Source organism: Physeter macrocephalus, chromosome 5 (assembly GCF_002837175.3).
Source record: "Physeter macrocephalus isolate SW-GA chromosome 5, ASM283717v5, whole genome shotgun sequence".
Lineage (NCBI taxonomy): Eukaryota > Metazoa > Chordata > Mammalia > Artiodactyla > Physeteridae > Physeter > Physeter macrocephalus.
In genome coordinates, this window is record NC_041218.1 from 89416068 (window position 1) to 89437204 (window position 21137).

At 36.8% G+C, this 21137-nt stretch overlaps 1 protein-coding gene across 2 annotated transcripts in view; it reads right to left on the reverse strand.

The window, feature by feature from the left end:
* The window catches only part of RELN (reelin), a 538742-nt gene that overhangs the window by 149653 nt on the left and 367952 nt on the right, over positions 1-21137 (reverse strand). For both annotated transcript variants that reach the window (XM_024115956.1, XM_024115957.2), the window contains exons 17-20: positions 19177-19243; positions 11208-11441; positions 10381-10542; positions 5523-5759 (exon numbers count right to left, since the gene is read on the reverse strand). In XM_024115956.1, the coding sequence (XP_023971724.1) occupies positions 5523-5759; positions 10381-10542; positions 11208-11441; positions 19177-19243 (700 nt within the window). The remainder of the gene's footprint in view (positions 1-5522; positions 5760-10380; positions 10543-11207; positions 11442-19176; positions 19244-21137) is intronic.

Here is a 21137-nt window from a genome sequence, read left to right on the forward strand (position 1 = left end):
TAGAATGAGTTTGGGAGTGTTCCTTCCTCTGCAATATTTTGGAAGAGTTTGAGAATGATGGGTGTTAGCTCTTCTCTAAATGTTTGATAGAATTCATCTGTGAAGCTATCTAGTCCTGGACTTTTGTTTGTTGGAAGATTTTTAATCACAGTTTCAATTTCACTACTTGTGATTGGTCTGTTTATATATTCTAGTTCTTCCTGGTTCAGTGTTGGAAGGGTATACCTTTCTTAGAATTTGTCCATTTCTTCCAGGTTGTCTATTTTATTATAGAGTTGCTTGTAGTAATCTCTTAGGATGCTTCGGATTTCTGCGGTGTCCATTGTAACTTCTCCTTTTTCATTTCTAATTTTATTGATTACTCTCCATCTTTTTCTTGATGAGTCTGACTAAAGGTTTATCAATTTTGTTTATCTTCTCAAAGAACCAGCTTTTAGTTTTATTGATCTTTGCTATTTTTTTCTTTGTTTCTATTTCATTTATTTCTGCTCTGATCTTTATGATTTCTTTCCTTCTACTAACTTTGGTTTTGGTTTGTTCTTCTTTCTCTAGTTCCTTTAGGTGTAAGGTTAGATTGTTTATTTGAGATGTTTCTTGAGGTAGGCTTGTATTGCCATAAACTTCCCTCGTAGAACTGCTTTTGTTGCATCCTGTAAGTTTTGGAACGTCGTGTTTTCGTTGTAATTTGTCTCTAGGTATTTTCTCATTTTCTGTTTGATTTCTTCAGTGATCTCTTGGTTATTTAGTAACATACTGTTTAGCCTCCATGTGTTTGTGTTTTTTTAAAGTTTTTTTTCCCCTGTAATTGATTTCTAATCTCATAGCATTGTGGTTGGAAAAGATGCTTGATAAGATTTCAATTTTCCTAAATTTACTGAGCCTTGATTTGTGACCCAAGAGGTGATCTATCCTGGAGACTGTTCCGTGTGCACTTGAGAAGAAAGTGTAATCTGCTGTTTTTGGATGGAATGTCCTATAAATATCAATTAAATCTATCTGGACTATTGTGTCATTTAAAGCTTGTGTTTCCTTACTAATTTTCTGTTTGGATGATCTGTCTATTGGGTTAAGTGAGGTGTTAAATTTCCCCACTATTATTGTGTTACTGTCGATTTCCTCTTTTATAGCCGTTAGGAGTTGCTTTATGTACTGAGGTGCTCCTATGTTGGGTGCATATATATTTATAACTGTTATATCTTCTTCTTGGATTGATCCCTTGATCATTATGTAGTTTCCTTCCTTGTCTCTTGTAACATTCTTTATTTTAAAGTCTATTTTATCTGATATGAGTATTGCTACACTAGCTTTCTTTTGATTTCCGTTTGCATGGAATATCTTTTCCATACTATATATAGGTCTTGTTTTTGTATCCATTCAGCGAGCCTGTGTCTTTTGGTTGGAGCATTTAACCCACTCATGTTTAAGGTAATTATCGATATGTATGTTCCTATTACCATTTTCTTAATTGTTACGGGTTTGTTTTTGTAGGTCCTTGTCTTAAAGTCTATTTTGTCTGATACAGGTATAGTTACTCCTACTTTCTTCTGGCTTTTGTATGTATGGAATATCTTTTCCTATCCCTTTACTCTGAGTTTGTGTGTGGTCTTAAAGCTGAAGTGAGAGTCTTGGAGGCAGCATACAGTTGGGTCTTATTTGTTTATCCATTCAGCCACTCTATGACTTTTGATTGGAGAATTCAGTCCATTTACATTTAAAGTAATTTTTGATCAGTATGGACTTACTATTGCCATTTTGTTCATTGTTTTCTGGCTGTTTTGTAATTCCTTTTTTCCTTTCTTCTCTAACTCTTTTCCTTTGTGATCTGATGATGTTCTGTAGTGGTATGCTTAGATTCCCTTCTCTTTATCTTTTGTGTATCTACTCTGGGTTTTTACTTTGTGGATACCATGAGGTTTATACAAAACATCTTACATTTGTAACAATCTAATTTAAACTGATAACAACTTAAGTCAAATGCATACTAAAGCTCTACATTTTTACACCCCCCCCACCATGTTTTATGTTTTAGGTGTCATAATTTACATCTTTTTTATCTTGTCTCTCTGTTAATAGATTATTATAGTTACAGTTATTTTTTTTTTTTACTATTTTTGTCTTTTAACCTTCATACTAGACTTATAAGTGATTTATTCACTACCACTACAACATGAGAGTATTTTGAACTTAACTATATATTTACCTTTAGCAGTGAGATTTACACTTTTATATCTGTTCCTGTTACTAACTAGAGCCCTTCTGTTTCAGCTTGAAGACCGTCCTTTATCACATTTCTTGTAAAGCCCATCTAGTGGTGCTGAACTCCTTTAGCCTTTGCTTGTCTGGAAAACTCCCTATCTCTTCTACTAAAACGAATTGCCAATTCTAATATGCTATGATGACCATACCCTCATAGTTTTACACATTTTGAAACCAAAACTCTAGATAATGTGACAGCAAAGTCCTTGCCACCTGTATACTTAGCTAGTCTACTAGATAAGACAGAGGAATGTAAATGTCCCTTGGTATTATCACTAATAGTATTAGTCAAATAATCTTTAATAAATCTCAATTAAAATAATTCCCTTAGTGATCTTAAAATATATTGAAGAGGTTTTAAAGACTATTTTTAGAACATAAAGCAGACAGAGGTTCTGATTTCAGATACTATGTATGGAAGAAAGGAAAGTACTACAAATAATTAAAGGCAATTCATTTCCCCATGGAAAAATGTGCTCTAAGATGACATACTGTAAAGTGACTTATAGCATATTGACTGTAGCTCTTCTAATGAAAAAACAATTGTCTAAGTTTTCCCTGGAGAACACTCTCAATAACAACAATCCATGCTCATGGAAAGTCATGAGTTAGAAAATGAGAACCAAATGAACTCTCAGCTGGCAAAAGCCAACAATAATTAATTTAACACCAGTCATTTGTAGAGAACATGTATACACTTCAAAATTTCCCTTGAGAAAAACAGGTCATTGAATGGCAGAGGCCACATATTTGAATATGTTCAAAGAATTTTTAGTTAATAAGATAACATGCTCCAAAGGTTTTACATTTAAAAAACACTTGTTTTTAGGACTAGGTAGCTATGATAAATAGTTGGCCAATATCATCATTTGAATTTCAATATTGTAATAAGTGTTTCCGAAAAACATCACTAAAGTGAGTTCACATTGAACTTGGAACTTGGACAATATATTCTTCAACAGCAGCAGAGAGAAAACGGTGTCATTAAGTGGGGCTTTATTCTGATTCATTGGCTAAGAAAATGGGAACAGTTTGAAATCGTCCATGTTGCTTCATTTTAATGAACAGAGGGCATTTTTCATGTCCTTATTAAAGCGGTTAATGTGTTTCTCTAGTCTCATTATCACCACCAGAGTATACTCTCTGTTGTTTCATAACCAAGACAACTCCTATTCGTTTCAGAGAAGTCAAATTTGATTGCTCACATGTGGTTGTTAATAAAACTCCTGTGGCGCTGCTCAAGGTGCCCATGGGGATTGTACAATTACTTATATTTTCTTATGGTTTTCTATAATTATTGTGATTGTACTTTCACAGAGTAAATGTATCTCCACCAATTAAAGCAGTGGTGGGTTAAGAATATTCATCAGACTTGTATGAAAGGATATTGTTCTTAGGGTTTTGCAAAGCACAGAAATTAAACTGCTGTTATCATGTATTCAACCCAAGTGTTAAAATTAAAATGCTCAGCAACTTTGGAGTTTATCTGAGCAGATGTTAACTATTTACGGAAAAATAAACATTATACAGGACTTGCATTCATGATATGATTCTTTGTTGTATTCAAAGTGCTGGAAAGAAAAACTGCTACACAAACTTGGGGGATATAGTTTATGGTATATGACCAATTTGGATTATTGTTAATTCAGGTCAATTTAAAATTGCAGAATCATAAAATTCCAAGAAATCTCATTTTGCTTTACATCTTTGTATCTTATTTGCTTCACCCCTTTATTTTCTTTGAGGACTCGAGGACTAAGAAACAGCATGAATAAAAACAAGCATCTGAGGCTATCAACTAGAAAACACACAATATAACCTTTCATATTTTGTCATAGAGAAATTTCATTCTATCTAGTTTGACAGTGCTTGCAGCAAAAGTGATCAGCTGTACTTCCATGCCATTATCTGTCATTTTGATGCTAGAATTTTAGCCTGCTGTGTGTGAGATGTGACTGTCCATGCACAATTCCCATCAAAGGTAATTTTATGTGCAATGGTGTGTAAAATTTACCTCTAATTATGATAAGGTCACTGATGGGTCATTTATGATATGCTCTCGGGAGACAATTGCAGTGAATAGCTTTTGGCAAGATTCATCTGGAGAAATTAAATTGGTCTGACCATGACTCAATAGAAAGTAAAAGACTCTTAGAAAATTATTCCTCAATCATGTTTAAAGGTCTAAAGGAACCCAAAGAGGGGCAGTTTGCACAGTGGTGAAGGTTGTGACTTTTGAAATTATACAGACCTGAGACTTAGCCTAGGATCTCTATGCCTAGAAAGTCCTATCTGATCTGGCTTCTGCATATCTCTTGGCTTCTATTTCTGACATTCGCTCCCTCATTACCTGGGCTCCAGCACCACTGGTCTCCTCCCTGGTTTTTGAACATGTCATGGTCACTCATGCTTTGGGAGTCTTTGCACCACAGAGTTTCCTGTAGTTGTACGCTCTTCCTTCAGATCTTCATGTGCCTGCAACTTCCTGCTCTTTTACTTTCCAATTAGTGGAATGTGTTGTATCCACTCTCTGAACTACCCAAACACACCCTCCTCTCTATCTAAAGTGTCACTTCCTAACTAGGTAATCACTATTGTGTCATCCTACTGATGTTCTTGAAGTACTAATCATAGTCTTAAGTTATTTATTTACTGCTTAATGTATAATTAAGTTTGCATATGACGATAGGGAGAAAAAAAATCTAAGAATGAAAGGTATCTTGACTAGGAGATTCCACACTCTTGAAACCCCACTGACACTAACTATACAAGTCACTGGTCCAATACTGCTTGATAAAATGGACTAAAAAGAATATCTTTGGGTTGAAGAAACTTCTTGGACTTTATGTAAGACAGCATGAAAATAAAACATGTGATGAGAAATTTTATTAAAATAGTCATTAGAGTGATTTCACTTTTCACTATGATCATGATGGACCTCCGTGAAGGGAGAATATGTTAGTCACTTTAGCTATTAACACTTCTTGAAGAGGGTTTTTATATGTAATGGTGGGAAAATGAAAATTTTACATGAATAAATATAGTGAAATTTTATATTTATTTAAATCTATCAGTGTTTTGTTTTTAGTCTTCTTTCCCAAGATAACTTACGTATAGACATAACAGCGACTTTTCAAATAGTTCATGTTCAGCTAATATTTGTCAACAAACGACTAAGTGGTGGATGGACTGGAAGATCATCTTTGGGTTTCAATCCTTAATGCAAATTTTAACAATAACAACAAGAACAAAGATGAAATCCTTACCAAAGGGTCCAGTCGTGGCCACAGTATGGCTGAACATTTCCCAGGTAGAATCCCAGAGATTGAGTGACCTCCACAAGATTGGTAAAGTCAAGACTAATGCTGTTGAAAAGTACAGATGTCATGATAATCTCATCAATAGCCCATACATCCTCTCCCTGGGAAGAATGATATGGTTGCCACCATCTGAACTGAATTCCAAACTGTCTGGCATCATCTGGTAATTCTACAGAGATTATTCTAAAGGAGAAAATAGAAGTAAAACTTCAGATTACTTTGATTATCTTAAAATACAAACATTTATAGCAGGATCTTTTCTTCCTACAGTATAATATTTGAAAAAAATAATTCTCCCACTATGACAGACATTCTTGATATGTCCAATTTCCTGTCTGACTCCAACAAAGTCTTCTCAACACATCTAAAACTGTGACTTTGCTTGCTCTCAGCTGCTCTCAATAAAACACAGTTGTCAATGTGGCAGGATTTGCCTAAGTCTGGTAAAGGATCTTGGGCAGCTTGTTACACACATTATAGTTTTGGGCTGGTTGGAACCATGGCACTTCCTCATTCCCATGAGTTTAGCATAGTGTGCGAGGTCACTTGCTGTGTCATGGTGGCTACGACAGTAAACCTGTATCTGACAAATGGGGAAGAAAATTAAGAATAATATCTAATTTCCAGGAGCAATCATCGTACACAGCAGCAGGAACTAGATATTAATTGCCACTGCAATGACATCTGCTTGAAAGCTCCATAAATCATAGTACCATGCTGCTCAAATCCGTACAAGGTGAGATGTGAAACAAATGGCAAGTGGAACATTTATCTCCATCAGTGTACAATTATACACCAGGAGAGGTGCTTGCAGTAAACGCACACTGAAGGGACTGAATCTTTTTCCTAATGAGCAAAGAAAAACTCCCTAAGACAGGTGACTAGCTGGATAACTTAGAAATAAATTATTTTAAAACTTCAATGTCTAAGGCTGGATTTACTGAGAAATTAGATTGATTTTCATATTTGTATTATGTTCATCTTTAGTTATTACACAAAGAAACATTAAATCACATCTTGAAAATGTAATTTTTGGCATACTGAAAGTTATTAAAAGTAATATCTATTTTTACTTTAAATAATCTGCACATGAAAATATGGGGTGGAATAACACGATTATCACCATTGATTATATAAACAGTAAAAAATTGGTAGGACTTTTTGTAATGTGAGAAAACATACTTTTTAAATGATGAGAAATCAATGTTCAAATACAGAAATATAAATTTAAAAACATTTCTTAAACTAAAAAGACATAGCTATAACAGGTTTATGATTTTTTTAAGTACTTTCCACAATCTGCTGAATTTTTTTAACCAATGTGAGTTTATTAAAAGAAAAGTACTTATTAAATACTTAATTAAATTATTTCAGTAATTTTCACTTTAATTTTCCAAATATTTATTTATTAAATAATTAAATAATATTTATGTTAACATATCAAATATATAATAAATAAACTATATTCAAACTGGCTCAGCAATGAAAACATCATGCATTAATTTAATAATTTAATTCGATTAGCATTATGTTGTTAGAAAATTATAATTTTCTTTTAATATTAATAATTTTAAAAGCAGTTACTGTTCTCTCTGGTGAAAATAAATATAATACTAAAAATTAACAACTGAGAAGTAGAAGTTTTCGGGCAACTTTAAAGGAAAATAAAGTGCATATGTGTGTGAGAACAGTAACTGAAGTGACCAATATTTTCCCAGCAGAGATGTGAAGACTGTGAGTCTGTAGTCAGACTCTTGGGTTAAAGTCCGCACTTTGTCACCTCATGGTTGATAACTTTGCAGCTGCAGGGAAGGTATTTAACTTCTATGTGCCTTCGCATCTTCATCTGTGAAACTGGGATAATAATATCCTTATGGCAAAGTCAGAGACTTTTTTCTATTTTTCACTATTGTATCTTAGCACCTAGAATAGTGTCTGGCATATAAAAAGAATAACTTCTTGCTGCATAGATGAAGTACATATTATCAGTATACTCTGACAGAGATTCAAACACAGAGGCACAAGGAGGATAAATATTTTCTTTTAGGTTAAGCAGCTTTTAACTGACAAAGCCAGGGTGTGGACCTAGGGAACATGGCTCTAGAGTCTGCGTCCTTTACCTCTACGTTATATCTTGGAGTGGGGTGGGAGTCTCTGCTTTACAACTCTATGCATATTACAGTGGCTGGTTAGAATGGCTATGGAGCCATTTGATCAGAATATTCCTAGATGAGAACCCAGGGACTTAGGTCAACTTTCTGTCTCAAACTTCCTTTTTTGGATAGGTACTAAGCTCATGGATTTCCTGTAATCAAATACAATAATCAAGACAAAAATAAAATATAATTAGACTTCATAATAATTTTAGAATAAGAAACCAAGCCCTATAATTAAGAAAAATCTAGAATAATTTTAGTCTCACCAAAAATATATAGTTTTATATTAATAAGAATGCCAATTAGTTCACAAGGCAGTCTAGTCAGTTAGAACTAAAAGATTAGCTTAGATATATTTACAGACTTTAACTTTTATAAATATCAAGCAGATAGAGTTCTTTCACTTACTGAGTGAATTATAGGTAAGGAAATTATTAGAAATCAGCTAGGAATAACAGTAGTTAGCCAACTAGCATACCTAATTTATGGATCACACTTCATTTTCGAACAACCATGGCAGAAAGGAAAAATATAGAAATCACAGCAATTACAGACAGCAATTTATACTGAAGAAAACACAGCAAATGGCTGAAGGCATCAATAATTAACTGTCTCATGGAGAGTTTACATGGTTTGTACTATTTCTCATATAAAACATAATTTAGTGTCTAGAATATATCAAATTCTACTTCTGCCATGTCACCTTTTATTAATATTTATAAGAGATAGAGGGAGGCGGGAAGAGTCTCTTGGACAGAGGCAATAGATATAAAATGAAAGTGTTCTTGGTTCCACTACCACGTTCTCCTTTTAAAAAAATCTCCCCTCTGATCTTAATCTTTCAAGCTGTGCACATACCTAATGCTGAAAAGCCACCTTGGTTCTGCTTAGAAGAAAAATGTTGCTGTCAAATGGCAGACAAGATTAAATGTACCTTTGCAATAGTACATTAAATGTATAATTTCTTTTCATATCAACAAAGATTAATTAAATTTCATGCTACAGATTGATTACTGAATTTTGAAGCTGTCCATCCTTGTTAGAAAAAATTGTGTTTTGGGCCAATTTAACTTAGGACAATGATATTTTCTTCATGCTTTCATCATTTTTATTATCACCTTGATTTTTGCTTAATTTTCTTTTAAAGCTTATTTTGGAGAACTTATAAAATGTTTCTTTAGGATTCATATGTCTCTACTGAGTGAGAAAGTTGAGTTTAGTCTTATATTTACCCTTATAGGGAAAAGACTCAACACATGTGGTGCATTCTTAAATTTTACAACATATAGTATTTACCACTCATAATAGTTGTTAACTATTATCTCTGTTACATGCTACTTCATCTTCTAATGAAAATAAAAGTTCTCACCTATTTGAAAATACTTAAATGAAGGGATAGCTCTAGGCAGAATTTTAAAGTATATAAACTCTATCATCATTGCCCCTGTCCTTTTGCCATGGTGCCAATGCACACTTCAGTGCCCAAAGTCCTCACTCTTTTTCACAGCTTTCCATGATCAACATGTATGTACTTCCAGGAAGGTAAACTGTATTAGCTCTTTGTATCTGAAAGTGAATGTAAATCACAGGGATACCTCCTCTAGTGCTATTTTAACTTTCCCATCCTCCTCTTCTCCTGCTATTTTATTTATTTATTTATTTATTTATTTATTTTGTGGTATGCGGGCCTCCCTCTGCTGTGGCCTCTCCCGTTGCGGAGCACAGGCTCCGGACGCGCAGGCTCAGCGGCCATGGCTCACGGGCCCAGCCGCTCCGCGGCATGTGGGATCCTCCCAGACCGGGGCGCGAACCCGGTTCCCCTGCATCGGCAGGCGGACGCGCAACCACCGCGCCACCAGGGAAGCCCTCTCCTGCTATTTTAAAGGAATTTCAGGGAGCAGGTCAATAAGTATTCTAGAAAAGGAGAGGACTCTTTGGACTCTTCTGAAATCGTATCACAAATGGTGATTACCACTCTCCCAAACTGAAGGATGGCCCTACTTCAAGTAAAACTTAAATCTCACAATTGTGACTATATATTGTGAAACATATAAGCCAAAGAAAAATAGAAGTGGCCTGAAGAAAGGGCTTTAAATACAGCCTCCACTCCATCTTTGCCAGGGACTCTATACATGCTAGAAAAACTTCTTTATACTCTTTTTAATATACTTTATATTAAACTTTTAAATCTATATATGAGTATAAAGATTAAAAAACATACTGGTCATCAGATTTTATGAGTTATTATCTCATATAATTTATTATAATATATTATCATTTATTGCTAAAAAATATTTATCAACAGCATTTATAATTTAGTACCACATTAAAATCGTACCTAATAGTTTGCACTATAGTTGAATAAGGAAAGTAGTGTTAGTTATTTTTCTCTTTCCTCGGTATCAAAATATTTCCCTTAGATGCACATTTCAGAATACGAGAATAAATTTCTTCAAATTACCAGAAGTCAGTAGGGCAAATGAATTACAAGAACGCAGCTTTCTAGTTTTTCATTGCAAGAGGCATCAATCTGTGCCCTCACCATCTCTCAATGCAAAAGCATCTGGACTCTTACACCACTTGAATGATGATTTCCCCAGGAAGGAGATATCACCCTTACCATTTTTTCCAAGTGTTTTCCAACATACCTGGGCTCATGATAGTTGAGATATGAATAATGCTCCAAGAGTTTCCAAGTTATCCCATTATCATAAGAATAATGCAATAAAACACCTTCACCAGGCTGGTCAGGAGCTTTGCATGTGCTCAGAACAGACTTGCTCCCCAGCCTCAATGTGAACTGGAGAAACCTAGAAATGAATTGTCTATAATTAGTGTGCATAAACATTTTAAATCATAACATTCATTTTGGCTTTTAAAGAATTTTGAACAAATTTAAATAAACTACTCAAAAGCTGTAGGTTTCCACTCATCTCTCTTCTATAAAATGTAAGTAATTTCACTGTGAGATGTATGAATATATGTAGAAGATGAGGTCACTGCATGTGTTTTGTAGACAGATATATCTATACAAATATAACGGTATGTTTATACATATTTGTATACTACATACTTGTGTACATACAGTTAAAACGCCAATCATTCTTTTGCTGCATTATTTATTAAGCACTGGGGGAAGGAAAGATGTAGAGTAAATCTAATCAGCCTCTGCAAGCTGTCAAATAAATAAAACTACATAAATAATTAACTAGCCCTTGGCTTAAGAACAGTTTTGATGCTAACAGTTCATATTTTAAAAAATCTATTCAGTCATTAGTATCTTAACGTCATCAGTGAGCCTTTTAATTTATTAAAAACTAGGGCAAATTAACTCTATATAAACTATAAGCTTCCTCTCATCCTGGTTGAAAATCAGAAGGTATATATTAGTAAAAAAGAAAAAAATTGAAAATTAATAGAGCTGAATTCAATTGTTATCTTGTTTCTGTATGTATCCCACCCTGCTTTAACTCACCTGGATTGTGAGCTGTCAAGGAAAGATGTAATTAGCTGACGCCTCCCATCTTTGTTGAAAACCAGGGCCTTACCACTGGCCAAGACACCACAGCCAAAGCTGACTTCAGCACCACGGATAGAGTAAAAGTTATGGTAAGAGGAGAGCCTGGAACTGCCAAAGCTTTCAGAAATAAACATTGGGAATGTCTGGGATGCCATCTCACAAGCTGGGCCAGAAAACCCAGGGTCACATCTGAAAAAGAAACCATGATATTAAATCTTAAACTGTTGGCCCTTTCAGGGATTCCTTTATCTACTTTGGGGATGAGGAAGTCCAGAGGCCAGGACTGGATTGAATGGTAAGCAAGGCTCATTTGTCTTTGGAGAATACTGAATGTGAAGACTTGATATGGGAGAAGTAATTGTAAATATCCCAAAAGAATACAGCCTTTGCACAGTCCTGCTGTAAAAAAAAGCTTATGATTAAAACAATAATTCAGCACTCACCTTCAACCAATGCCAGTAATTTATCTGCAAATGTATCTATGCTTGTGCACATTTCCAAATTAAAATCTTTGTAAAAGGTATATTATATGTATATAATTTTATTCACAATGATGTTCATTAAATTTATAAAAGAAACAACATAAATAAAATACTTCTATGAGATATCTAGAATAAATTTCCTTTAAGAACAAATGTAAAAATATACATTATGTTTTTGACAGTAATTACTGGAAATATTTGGAAAAGATTGGAAACTAGATTGGCATTATAAAGGGAATGTATACACCCTTGACCTAGATAGAAGTCCTTAGCAGAACTGTGTTGTCTCTCAGTGGAATTCCACATTAGCGGTACTTCAAGAAAAAGAAACACACACACACACACACACACACACACACACACACACACACACACACACACCAGCCTGCCTGCTGCCATGTAAGGATGTGTTATATTTATGTTAGCTGACTAGAATATATATGGAGTTCCCTGAGTCTTCTATCAGTGAGAAAACTCATCACAGATGACTTTATAATTGAATATCAGAAACTTTCTATATTTTAAGGAGTTTGCTCATCAGGAATTAGTTTCAAATTCTTTATTTTTACTGCAGTTTCTTTCGCACTATATTTACTATGTTTCCCATTATAAAATTAAATTGGTGTCTTTTTGGGTGGGTGGCAGGGTTCTCATCTAAGCATTCAAAACTTTCTAAAATTTGAAACAAGCCTTTTATTTTTGTTTATTTATTTTTAATTTTTAATTTTTTATTGAAGTACAGTTGATTTATAATGTTGTGTTAGTTTCTGGCATACAGCAAAGTGATTCAGTTGTACATACATATATTCTTTTTCATATTCTTTTCCATTATGGTTTATTACAAGATATTGAATATAGTTCCCTGTGTTATACAGTAGGTCCTTGTTGTTTATCTATTATATATATAAGAGTGTGTATCTGCTAATTCCAAACTCCTAATTTATCCTTCTACCACCCCTTTTCCCCTTTGGCAACCATAAGTTTGTTTTCTATGTCTGTGAGTCTGTGAAACAAGCCTTTTATAAAGCAAGTGTACCAATGAAGTGATATTATGGCACAACTCATAAGGTTACTTCTTTAGCACTAGTGCAGAAACTGGGATCTATGCTGGCCTCACACAGGGTCCATGGAGTGTGTGAATGTCCTGAAATCTAATGCCAAATTTTATGTGTATTGGATATTCTTGGGGGGGTTTATAGTTATCATCATTTTATCAAAAAGGTTGCACCCTAAAATGCCAAGAACTACTGTAGCATGAAGTTGAGGTTGTCTTGGTGTTAGGGATGGGAGTGGGAAAGAAAACCAATATTTACAGAGCAAGTAAATAAGCCTCAAACAGTTCACTTCTCTCACATGTTACCCCCCTGACTTAGGCCAACTCTGAAGAGCCAAGCAGTTTCTAAAAAGGATAAAAAGTCAGCTAAAGAGGACACATTTTAACATTCGAAAACAATATAGTTTACCATGGCCACAAATTGGATTTAATGTCCCCCAATAACACTATCTATTGCCAGAGTGCTTTTCAGGGCAAATGCGTATCTGTGTAGTATCTGTGTATTGAATGTGTCTTCTTCACCCTCCTGACTAGGGGAAACTGGTGATCACTTAAAGAAGACTCACACTGGAGTCAGTTCCCATTTTGAAAGTATACTTTTAAACAAAAGTTACATAATTGGGATAAAATGCTGGTAATGATTCCACTCATATACATTTATAATATCTTTGTAGCCTTTGTTTTGCAGCAAAATAGTAGGCTGGCACACACGGGGGATTTCAGGAATGACCAGAGGCTCTTCTGACTCCAAATATGTCCCCTACTGGTTCATCTACCCACCCTTAAATGCGGCATTACGGTCACCCTGCATGTCAGGGAAAAAGGCTCCATTCTTAAGACACATGGATAACACTTGCGTAGGAAGGTTTCTAATACTCTCTGTCCTCACTAGCATCTCTAACAGAAATGAGCTTGACAGGATAATAAGTTGTCAGTTTAGAAAGTCAGGCCTGGGGATTGTACAAAGGCAAGAAAGTGTTAGAAAGCAGGAAAGGTGGAATCGTGTTAGCAAATATCTGTTAGCAGATATCTCTGTTAATTAAATTCATTGAAATACAGTTAAAAAGTTAACCTGAGGCTCAAGATGGCAGAGTGAGAGGACATGGAGCTCACCTCCCCCCGCCCACAAACACATCAAAGATATACCTATATGTGGAACAATTCTCATGGAAAACTAACCGGAAACCGACAGAAGAACTCCTATACAGCCAAGGCTGCAAAGAAAGATGGCCATGTAACCAGGTAGGGTGGGAAAAAAAGGCATCAGTTTGGGACCTGTACCTCTGGGAGGGGTCTAAGAGGAAAGGAAGGACTGCATGGTTGGACCCTCACCCTGGGAAGTGAGACACAGACTGGGCATCCCAGTCCTGGGGTCCTACATGGAGGAGACAAACCCCCTTGGCTGCTGGGAGAATAGCTGGGACAGACAGAAGGGCTGGAGAAGCCTAGACTCCACTCGCAAGGAACGCGTGGATGCTGGCTTGCCAACAGACAGGGCAGACCGAGCTCTGGACCAGCGGCTGCTACCTCGCCGTGCTCCCCAATCCAGGCTAGGTGAACAGTCCGGTCCTGCTCACTCTGCAACATGGCTTGGCATGGGATCTAGGGCAATCAGGACCTGGGAAAAGACTCCATCTAGGGACGCAGAAATGGCCTGGGGGACTGGGGTGTGGTCTTGGTAGGGTAGCGGCCATTGCTGGTTCTTACTAAACAGTGTTTCTGAGGCAGCCCAGACCTCCGGTGACAACACAGCTCCTCCAGCCCCCACAATCAACACACTGTGACCCCCATTCCCGGCTGAACAAATGCTCCAACCCTGCCCACTCCATATCACAGCTTGGCATTGGATTTAGAGCTGCCAGGTCCTGGGAGAAAACTTGACATAGGGGCACAGGAGCAGCCTGGGGGGCCTGGGCTTTGGGTGGGGCAGTGCAGCTTACTCTGGCAGCACCATGAAAGCAGCACAGACCCCTGATGGCACTGCAGCTGCTGAAGCCCCCGCGACTGGCTCCCAGCCAAGCAAAGGCTCCAGCCCTGCCCACTCCATGCCACAGCTTGGTGCTCGATCTGGGGAAGACAGGTCCTGGGAGAAAACTCGATCTGGGGACAAAGAGGAGGCTTGGGGGCTTGGGGTGTGGTCCACGTGGGGTGGCGGCGGCCATTGTTGGCGCTTACACACCCCAGAAGCAACCCAGACCTCTGAAGGCAGCTCAGCCGCTTCAATTCCTGCACCCACAAGCACCGACCCCCAGTCCCAGCTGAGCAAACTCTCTGGCTCTGCTCACTCCATGCCACAACCTTGCACTAGATCTAGGAAATGACAACAGGCAAAGGATGCAAACTTGGGTTGCATCTGAGCAGAGCTGCAGATACCTACACAAGCAGCACATCAGACTTCTGTAAGCACAGTAGCCTCACCTACTTCAGCACTCTCCTCCACTGGGGCAAAGGCCCCAGTGCCAGGAGAAGGCATAACACACACTTAAAGGGAACAGAGCCAGCTGGAGCCCAACCCTCAGGTCTTCCCCTCCAGCAACTGTGGAGCAGACCCCACCCCTGACATGGCTCCAACACTCATGGAGCAGAGAGGAAGTCCCGCCTCACAACTTGCGCAGGCTCTAGCTCCTCCAGCATCAACCACACCCTCTTATCGTGATAGTGGCCAGCACACCCTGAGGAAAGACGTGGCTGGCATCCACGTCAAATCCAGTCCTCACACCAAAGACACTGGGCACATGCAGTCTACATGGGGATGCTCTCACATAAAAACACCCCCTTAGGCTTCCCTGGTGGCGCAGTGGTTAAGAATCCGCCTGTCAATGCAGGGGACACAGGTTCGAGCCCTGGTCCGGGATGATCCCACATGTTGCGGAACAACTAAGCCCGTGCACCATGACTACTGAGCCCGCGTGCCACAACTACTGAAACCTGTGCACCTAGAGGCTGTGCTCCACAAGAAGAGAAGCCACCGCAATGCGAAGCCCGCACACTGCAACGAAGAGTGGCCCCCACTCACCGCAACTAGAGAAAGCCCAGGCAGAGCAATGAAGACCCAGTGCAGCCAAAAAAAAAAAAAAAACCCTTCAAGGCCACAGTAGATAACAGTTTCATCTAAATTCATAAAGACAGAGAAAGTTAAGTAAAAAGAAAAGGCAGAGTAACTATTCCCAACTGAAAGAGCAAGAGAAAACCCCTGAAAAAAATAATGGAACAGAGATAATTAGTCTACCAGACACGGATTCAAAAATTTGGTAATAGGGACTTCCCTGGCAGTCCAGTGGTTAAGACTCTGCGCTTCTAATGCAGAGGGCATGGATTCGATCCCTGGTCAGGGAACTAATAAGATCCAACGTGCCACATGGTACGGCCAAAAAAAATTTATAAAAGACAAGAAAATTCTTAAAAGTCAAATCACAACTCTCATGTTGTGCTTTAAAAAAAAGGTTGGTAATATAAATGCTAACTGAATTAAGAAAGACTATCAATATAAATGCAGATCATCTTAACAAGGAACTAGAAACTATAGAGATGACCCGATCTAAAACAGATAATTCAATTTCTGAGATAAAAAACACTCTAGAAGTAATGAATGGTTAAATAAATAATACAGAAGAATGCATAAATGGTCTGGAAGATAGAATAATGGAAATTAATCAGAACAGCAGACAGAAAAACAAATGAAAAAAATGAAAGAACATATGAGATCTATGGGATAATATAAAACATGCCAACATATGCATAATGGGTTCCAGAAGGAGAAGAGAGAGAGAGAAGGGGATCAAAAATGTATTTGAAGAAATTATGGCTGAAAACTTCCCCACCCTAAAGAAGGAAACATATTCAGGTGCAGGAAGCACAGAGGGTCCCAAACAAGATGAACCCAAAGAGACCCACACTAAGACATATAATAAAAATGGCAAAAGTTGAAGATAGAGAAGTCTAAAGGCAGCAAGAGAAAAACAGTCATACACAAAGGAAACCCTATAAGGCTATTGGCTGATTTCTCTGCAGAAACTTTTCAGGCCAGAAGGGAATGGCATGGTATATTCAAAGTCCTGAAAGGGAGAATCTGCAACCTAGGATACTCTACCCAGCAAGATTATCATTTTAAACAGAAGGAGAGACAAAGAACTTCTCAGAGAAGCAAAAACTAAAAGAATTCAGCAATACTAAACCTACCCTAAAATAAATGTTGAAGGGTCTCCTCTAAATGGAAAAAGAAGCAAGAACCCATAGGAAAGGGAAAATCCCAATAGGAAAGGAAAATATATAGTGAGGACTGAAGATCACTTAAATAAGCCAGGATGTAGATTAAAAAACAGAAAAATTATAAAAGCAACCATAACTACAATAAACAGTATAGGGATAAGCATGAAGATGTAAAAAATGACAGCCAAAACACAAAATGTGGGTGAGGAAAGTAAAAAATGTAGGTTTTTTTAAAATGTATTTGAACTTAAATTATCAGTTTTATCAGTTTAAAGCAAGTAGATATAATTATGGGTCAACATATATGAACCCACAAATAAAACATATAAAAGAGATATACAAAAATCAAAAAGAAAGAAATTCAAGCATACTACAAAAGAAAAACATCAAGCTACAATAGGAAAAACAAAAAGAAAAAGAAATGAACAAGAAGAACTATAAAAACAACTGGAAAACAAGAAATAAAATGGCAGTAAGTACATACCTATCAATAATTTTGGAGAGGGAATTTACATTCCCACCAAAAGTGAACTCTTGTACACTTTTGGTGGGAATGTAAATTGGTACAGCTACTTGGAAAAGAGTACGGAGGTTCCTTAAAAAACTAAAAACAGAACTACCATATGATCCAACAATTCCACTCCTGGGTATATATCCGGAAAAAACAAAAACTCTAATTTGAAAAGATACATGCACCCCAATGTTCTTGGCAGTACTATTTATAATAGCCAAGAGATAAAAGCAACCCAAGTGCCCATTAACAGATGATTTGCATTAGAGGATGTGGTATATATAATATATAAAATGGAATATTACTCAGCCATAAAGAAGAATGAAATGCTGCCATTTGCAGCAATGTGGATGGACCTAGAGAATATTATGCTTTTTGAAATAAGTCAGAAAGAGAAAAACAAATACTATATGATATCACTTATATGTGGAATCTAAAAAATAATACAAATTAATGTATATAGCAAAACAGAAACAGATTCAGACACAGAAAACAAACTTGTGGTTATGGAAGGGGAGAGGGGGAGAAGAGAGACAAATTAGGGGTAGGGGATTAACAGATACAAACTACTATATATAAAATAGATAAGCAACAAAGATTTACTGTATAACACAGGGAACTATATAAGCTATAAAGAAATATAACCTGCAAAAATACTAAATCACTATGACGTACACCTGAAACTAACACAATATTGTAAAGCAAGTATACTTCAATTAAATAACAAAGTTAATCTGACACTCTAATCTCAGTGGTGACCAATGTCTTGCCTCATACATATAATTTCTAAATGATCAGGTTCAAAGCACTTTTATGATTTTTCCATTAATTAATTATTTAACTGGCTAATTAATTAATGACTCTTTTTTGTTTGGAGGACAAGAAGAGAGACTAGATGATCCATTGTTGAAAACTTATCTGTATAAAAAAGACTGTGGTTTCAGTAATTCTCAGGATATCTTATAATTAAATATTATAGAGGAATGACATAATGACTATCCATTCTTGCTATAAATAAATATAATGCAATGCTCTGATGGTGACTGGATATTAAACTGTTTATGTGTAATTTCATACTTCATATTCAACATCATTATTATATAAAATTCTTTATATATCATTTTGAAGACTCAAAAGATTTTCAAAAGTAAGCAAGATTTGAAGTTAGAGATAATGAAGATGATTTAGAGATGATGAATTTTCTTATCAAATCTGTTAATTTGGCCCACTCCAGTTTCCTTAAACATTGGGTCTATGGGTCATTATTGACTTTTATAATTCATTTACAAAGCATGCCAGGAATTAAAATATGACTCATGAATACTAGAACAAGTTTATGGGGAAATACCATATTGAAGAAACTAAAGATGGAAAAGGCAGCCATCAAACTATGAAGAATTCAAATTTGTTCACAAATTTACATAAAGTAGGCTACATTTGTTCACAATTTAGCCTAATAGAAAATTTATTTATTAAGCAACTTCCACTTACAAAATACATTTAATATTCTATTACATTTAAATTCCATTTGGAGTATGCTACTTTTAGTCTTGCAAAGACCTTAAAAGCCTAAAAAGGAAATTAAAACAAACTAATATGACCCATGGTTTCAGTATATAAAGCACATATCAAAAAAGAGAAGTACAGATATTACTCAGAACTGCTTACTTGCAACCATGTCGAGTGCACTGTCCTCTGCCAGAACAGAATTTGAGACACGATGGACCAACATAAACTGCAGGGCAAAAGAGAGCATGTGAAAGATGGCAAAATCACTGGAAAGACGACCAAGAACACCATCAGCATGTGAAACAATTTTGTGAAGCAATACCGATGAAATCTCATTCCTTGTATGTATGTTGTGCACAGGAATCCAGATGACATATAGAGTGCTGCTTGACAAGGTAAGTGCTTAGTTACAAATCTGCCAGAACTCTTTTAACTTAAATAATCCTTTCAAGATTTTAATCTTTCATAGCAGAGAAAGTAGGGCCATTTGGAGTCTCTTCAGCTAACATGATTTCAGGCAGAATATTAGTGCTTCTGTTTTGAACTCTCCACAAAGTTTATATTCTTCAGGTGGAAATAAAGAATTTAGAAAGGATCAACTTGATATATCAAAAAATAAATAGATTATAATTTAATTTAAAAATATAATTTCATTTTCATCTGAGGAAAATCTATACCACTGCAGATGATTGTTATATGTATTTCTAAACATTAATTCATCCTTCCTGAAGTGGGGAGTTAAAATCTGTGGTTGAGGCTTCCCTGGTGGCGCAGTGGTTGCGCGTCCGCCTGCCGATGCAGGGGAACCAGGTTCGCGCCCCGGTCTGGGAGGATCCCACATGCCGCGGAGCGGCTGGGCCCGTGAGCCCTGGCCGCTGAGCCTGCGCGTCTGCAGCCTGTGCTCCGCAACGGGAGAGGCCACAGCAGAGGGAGGCCCGCATACCACAAAAAAAAAAAAAAGAAAAAAATCTGTGGTTGAGCATAAAGTCTTCTCTATAATGCAGACCTTTTTTTAAATGGTGGGCTTGACTGATAATGATATTACAAACCTAAATTCTAACCTTGGGAATGCTGAGAAAAGGGCCCCTGACTGTCGAAAGGTAGCTTCTGAGATACTCAGACTCAAATACATTTAAAGATATTAAACCTTTTGATAGTCAGTACAATCAGTAACACACCAAATAGTGTGAAAGTGGGACAAACCAATGAGGAATTAGAGACTCAATGGTTACTGAGACCTCACGTATTCAATTTCAGGCATAAACAAATTTACTATTCATTATCATTTTCTTCTCTGTCTTATAATCACATCAAAAGAGTTAAGCAATTTTATTTTTAAAAGAAACTTTCCTGTGGTCTATGCTTTTACAAGCATTTAATCCCTGGAAGTCAATTAACAGGTGCAGCTGTTAGGGAAATGAGAGCTAATAAGATGCAAAGCAGGCCAATGGAAAAACTCTTTCTCAAGGAAACTGTTGGTTTAGGAAGAGATGAGATAGCAGGCTCAGTTGTTCAAAAGGTTTTAGGTGTCAAAAAACCCTGGATTCAAATTTTGGCTTCACCTGGGAAACTGTGGATAAGTGATTTATCCTGTCTAAGCCTCGGTGTCCCTATTCTTTAAAGTGGGATAATACTCCTTGAGAAAAGAATAAACTAAATGTTTCATGCCTGGCACCTGGCACCGTATGGTTATGATCATCATCTCACTGGAGTCAAGTATCCTTCGCCACCTTCCTGCCCCACCTGCTTTGATGGCTCCACTGGACACCGAGTGTTGAGGAATCAGAAAGGGGCTTCATCCTTCTTTAACATGGAAGAGTGTATGGATTGTTTTCCCAGCCCTCTTGATTTTATGGCTGCTGTAGGATTTGCTCTAAGTCCTGTAAGCGGTTCATTGCATTCTGCGGGGCTGCCCTATAGTGTACCAATGTCATACATCAAAAAGTGCCCATCATTAAAAAAACTCAACAGTAGAATAAGACTTTTCAAGTCAATGAAAAAATTGGAAATAAGAAGTGTGTTGTCATCTTTCCCTGCTAATGATGAAGTCATGAGGACTTGCAGTATGAGTAAATTTACAGGCTCTGTTTTTCTAAGAGTGTGGAAAAAATAGTTTTCTT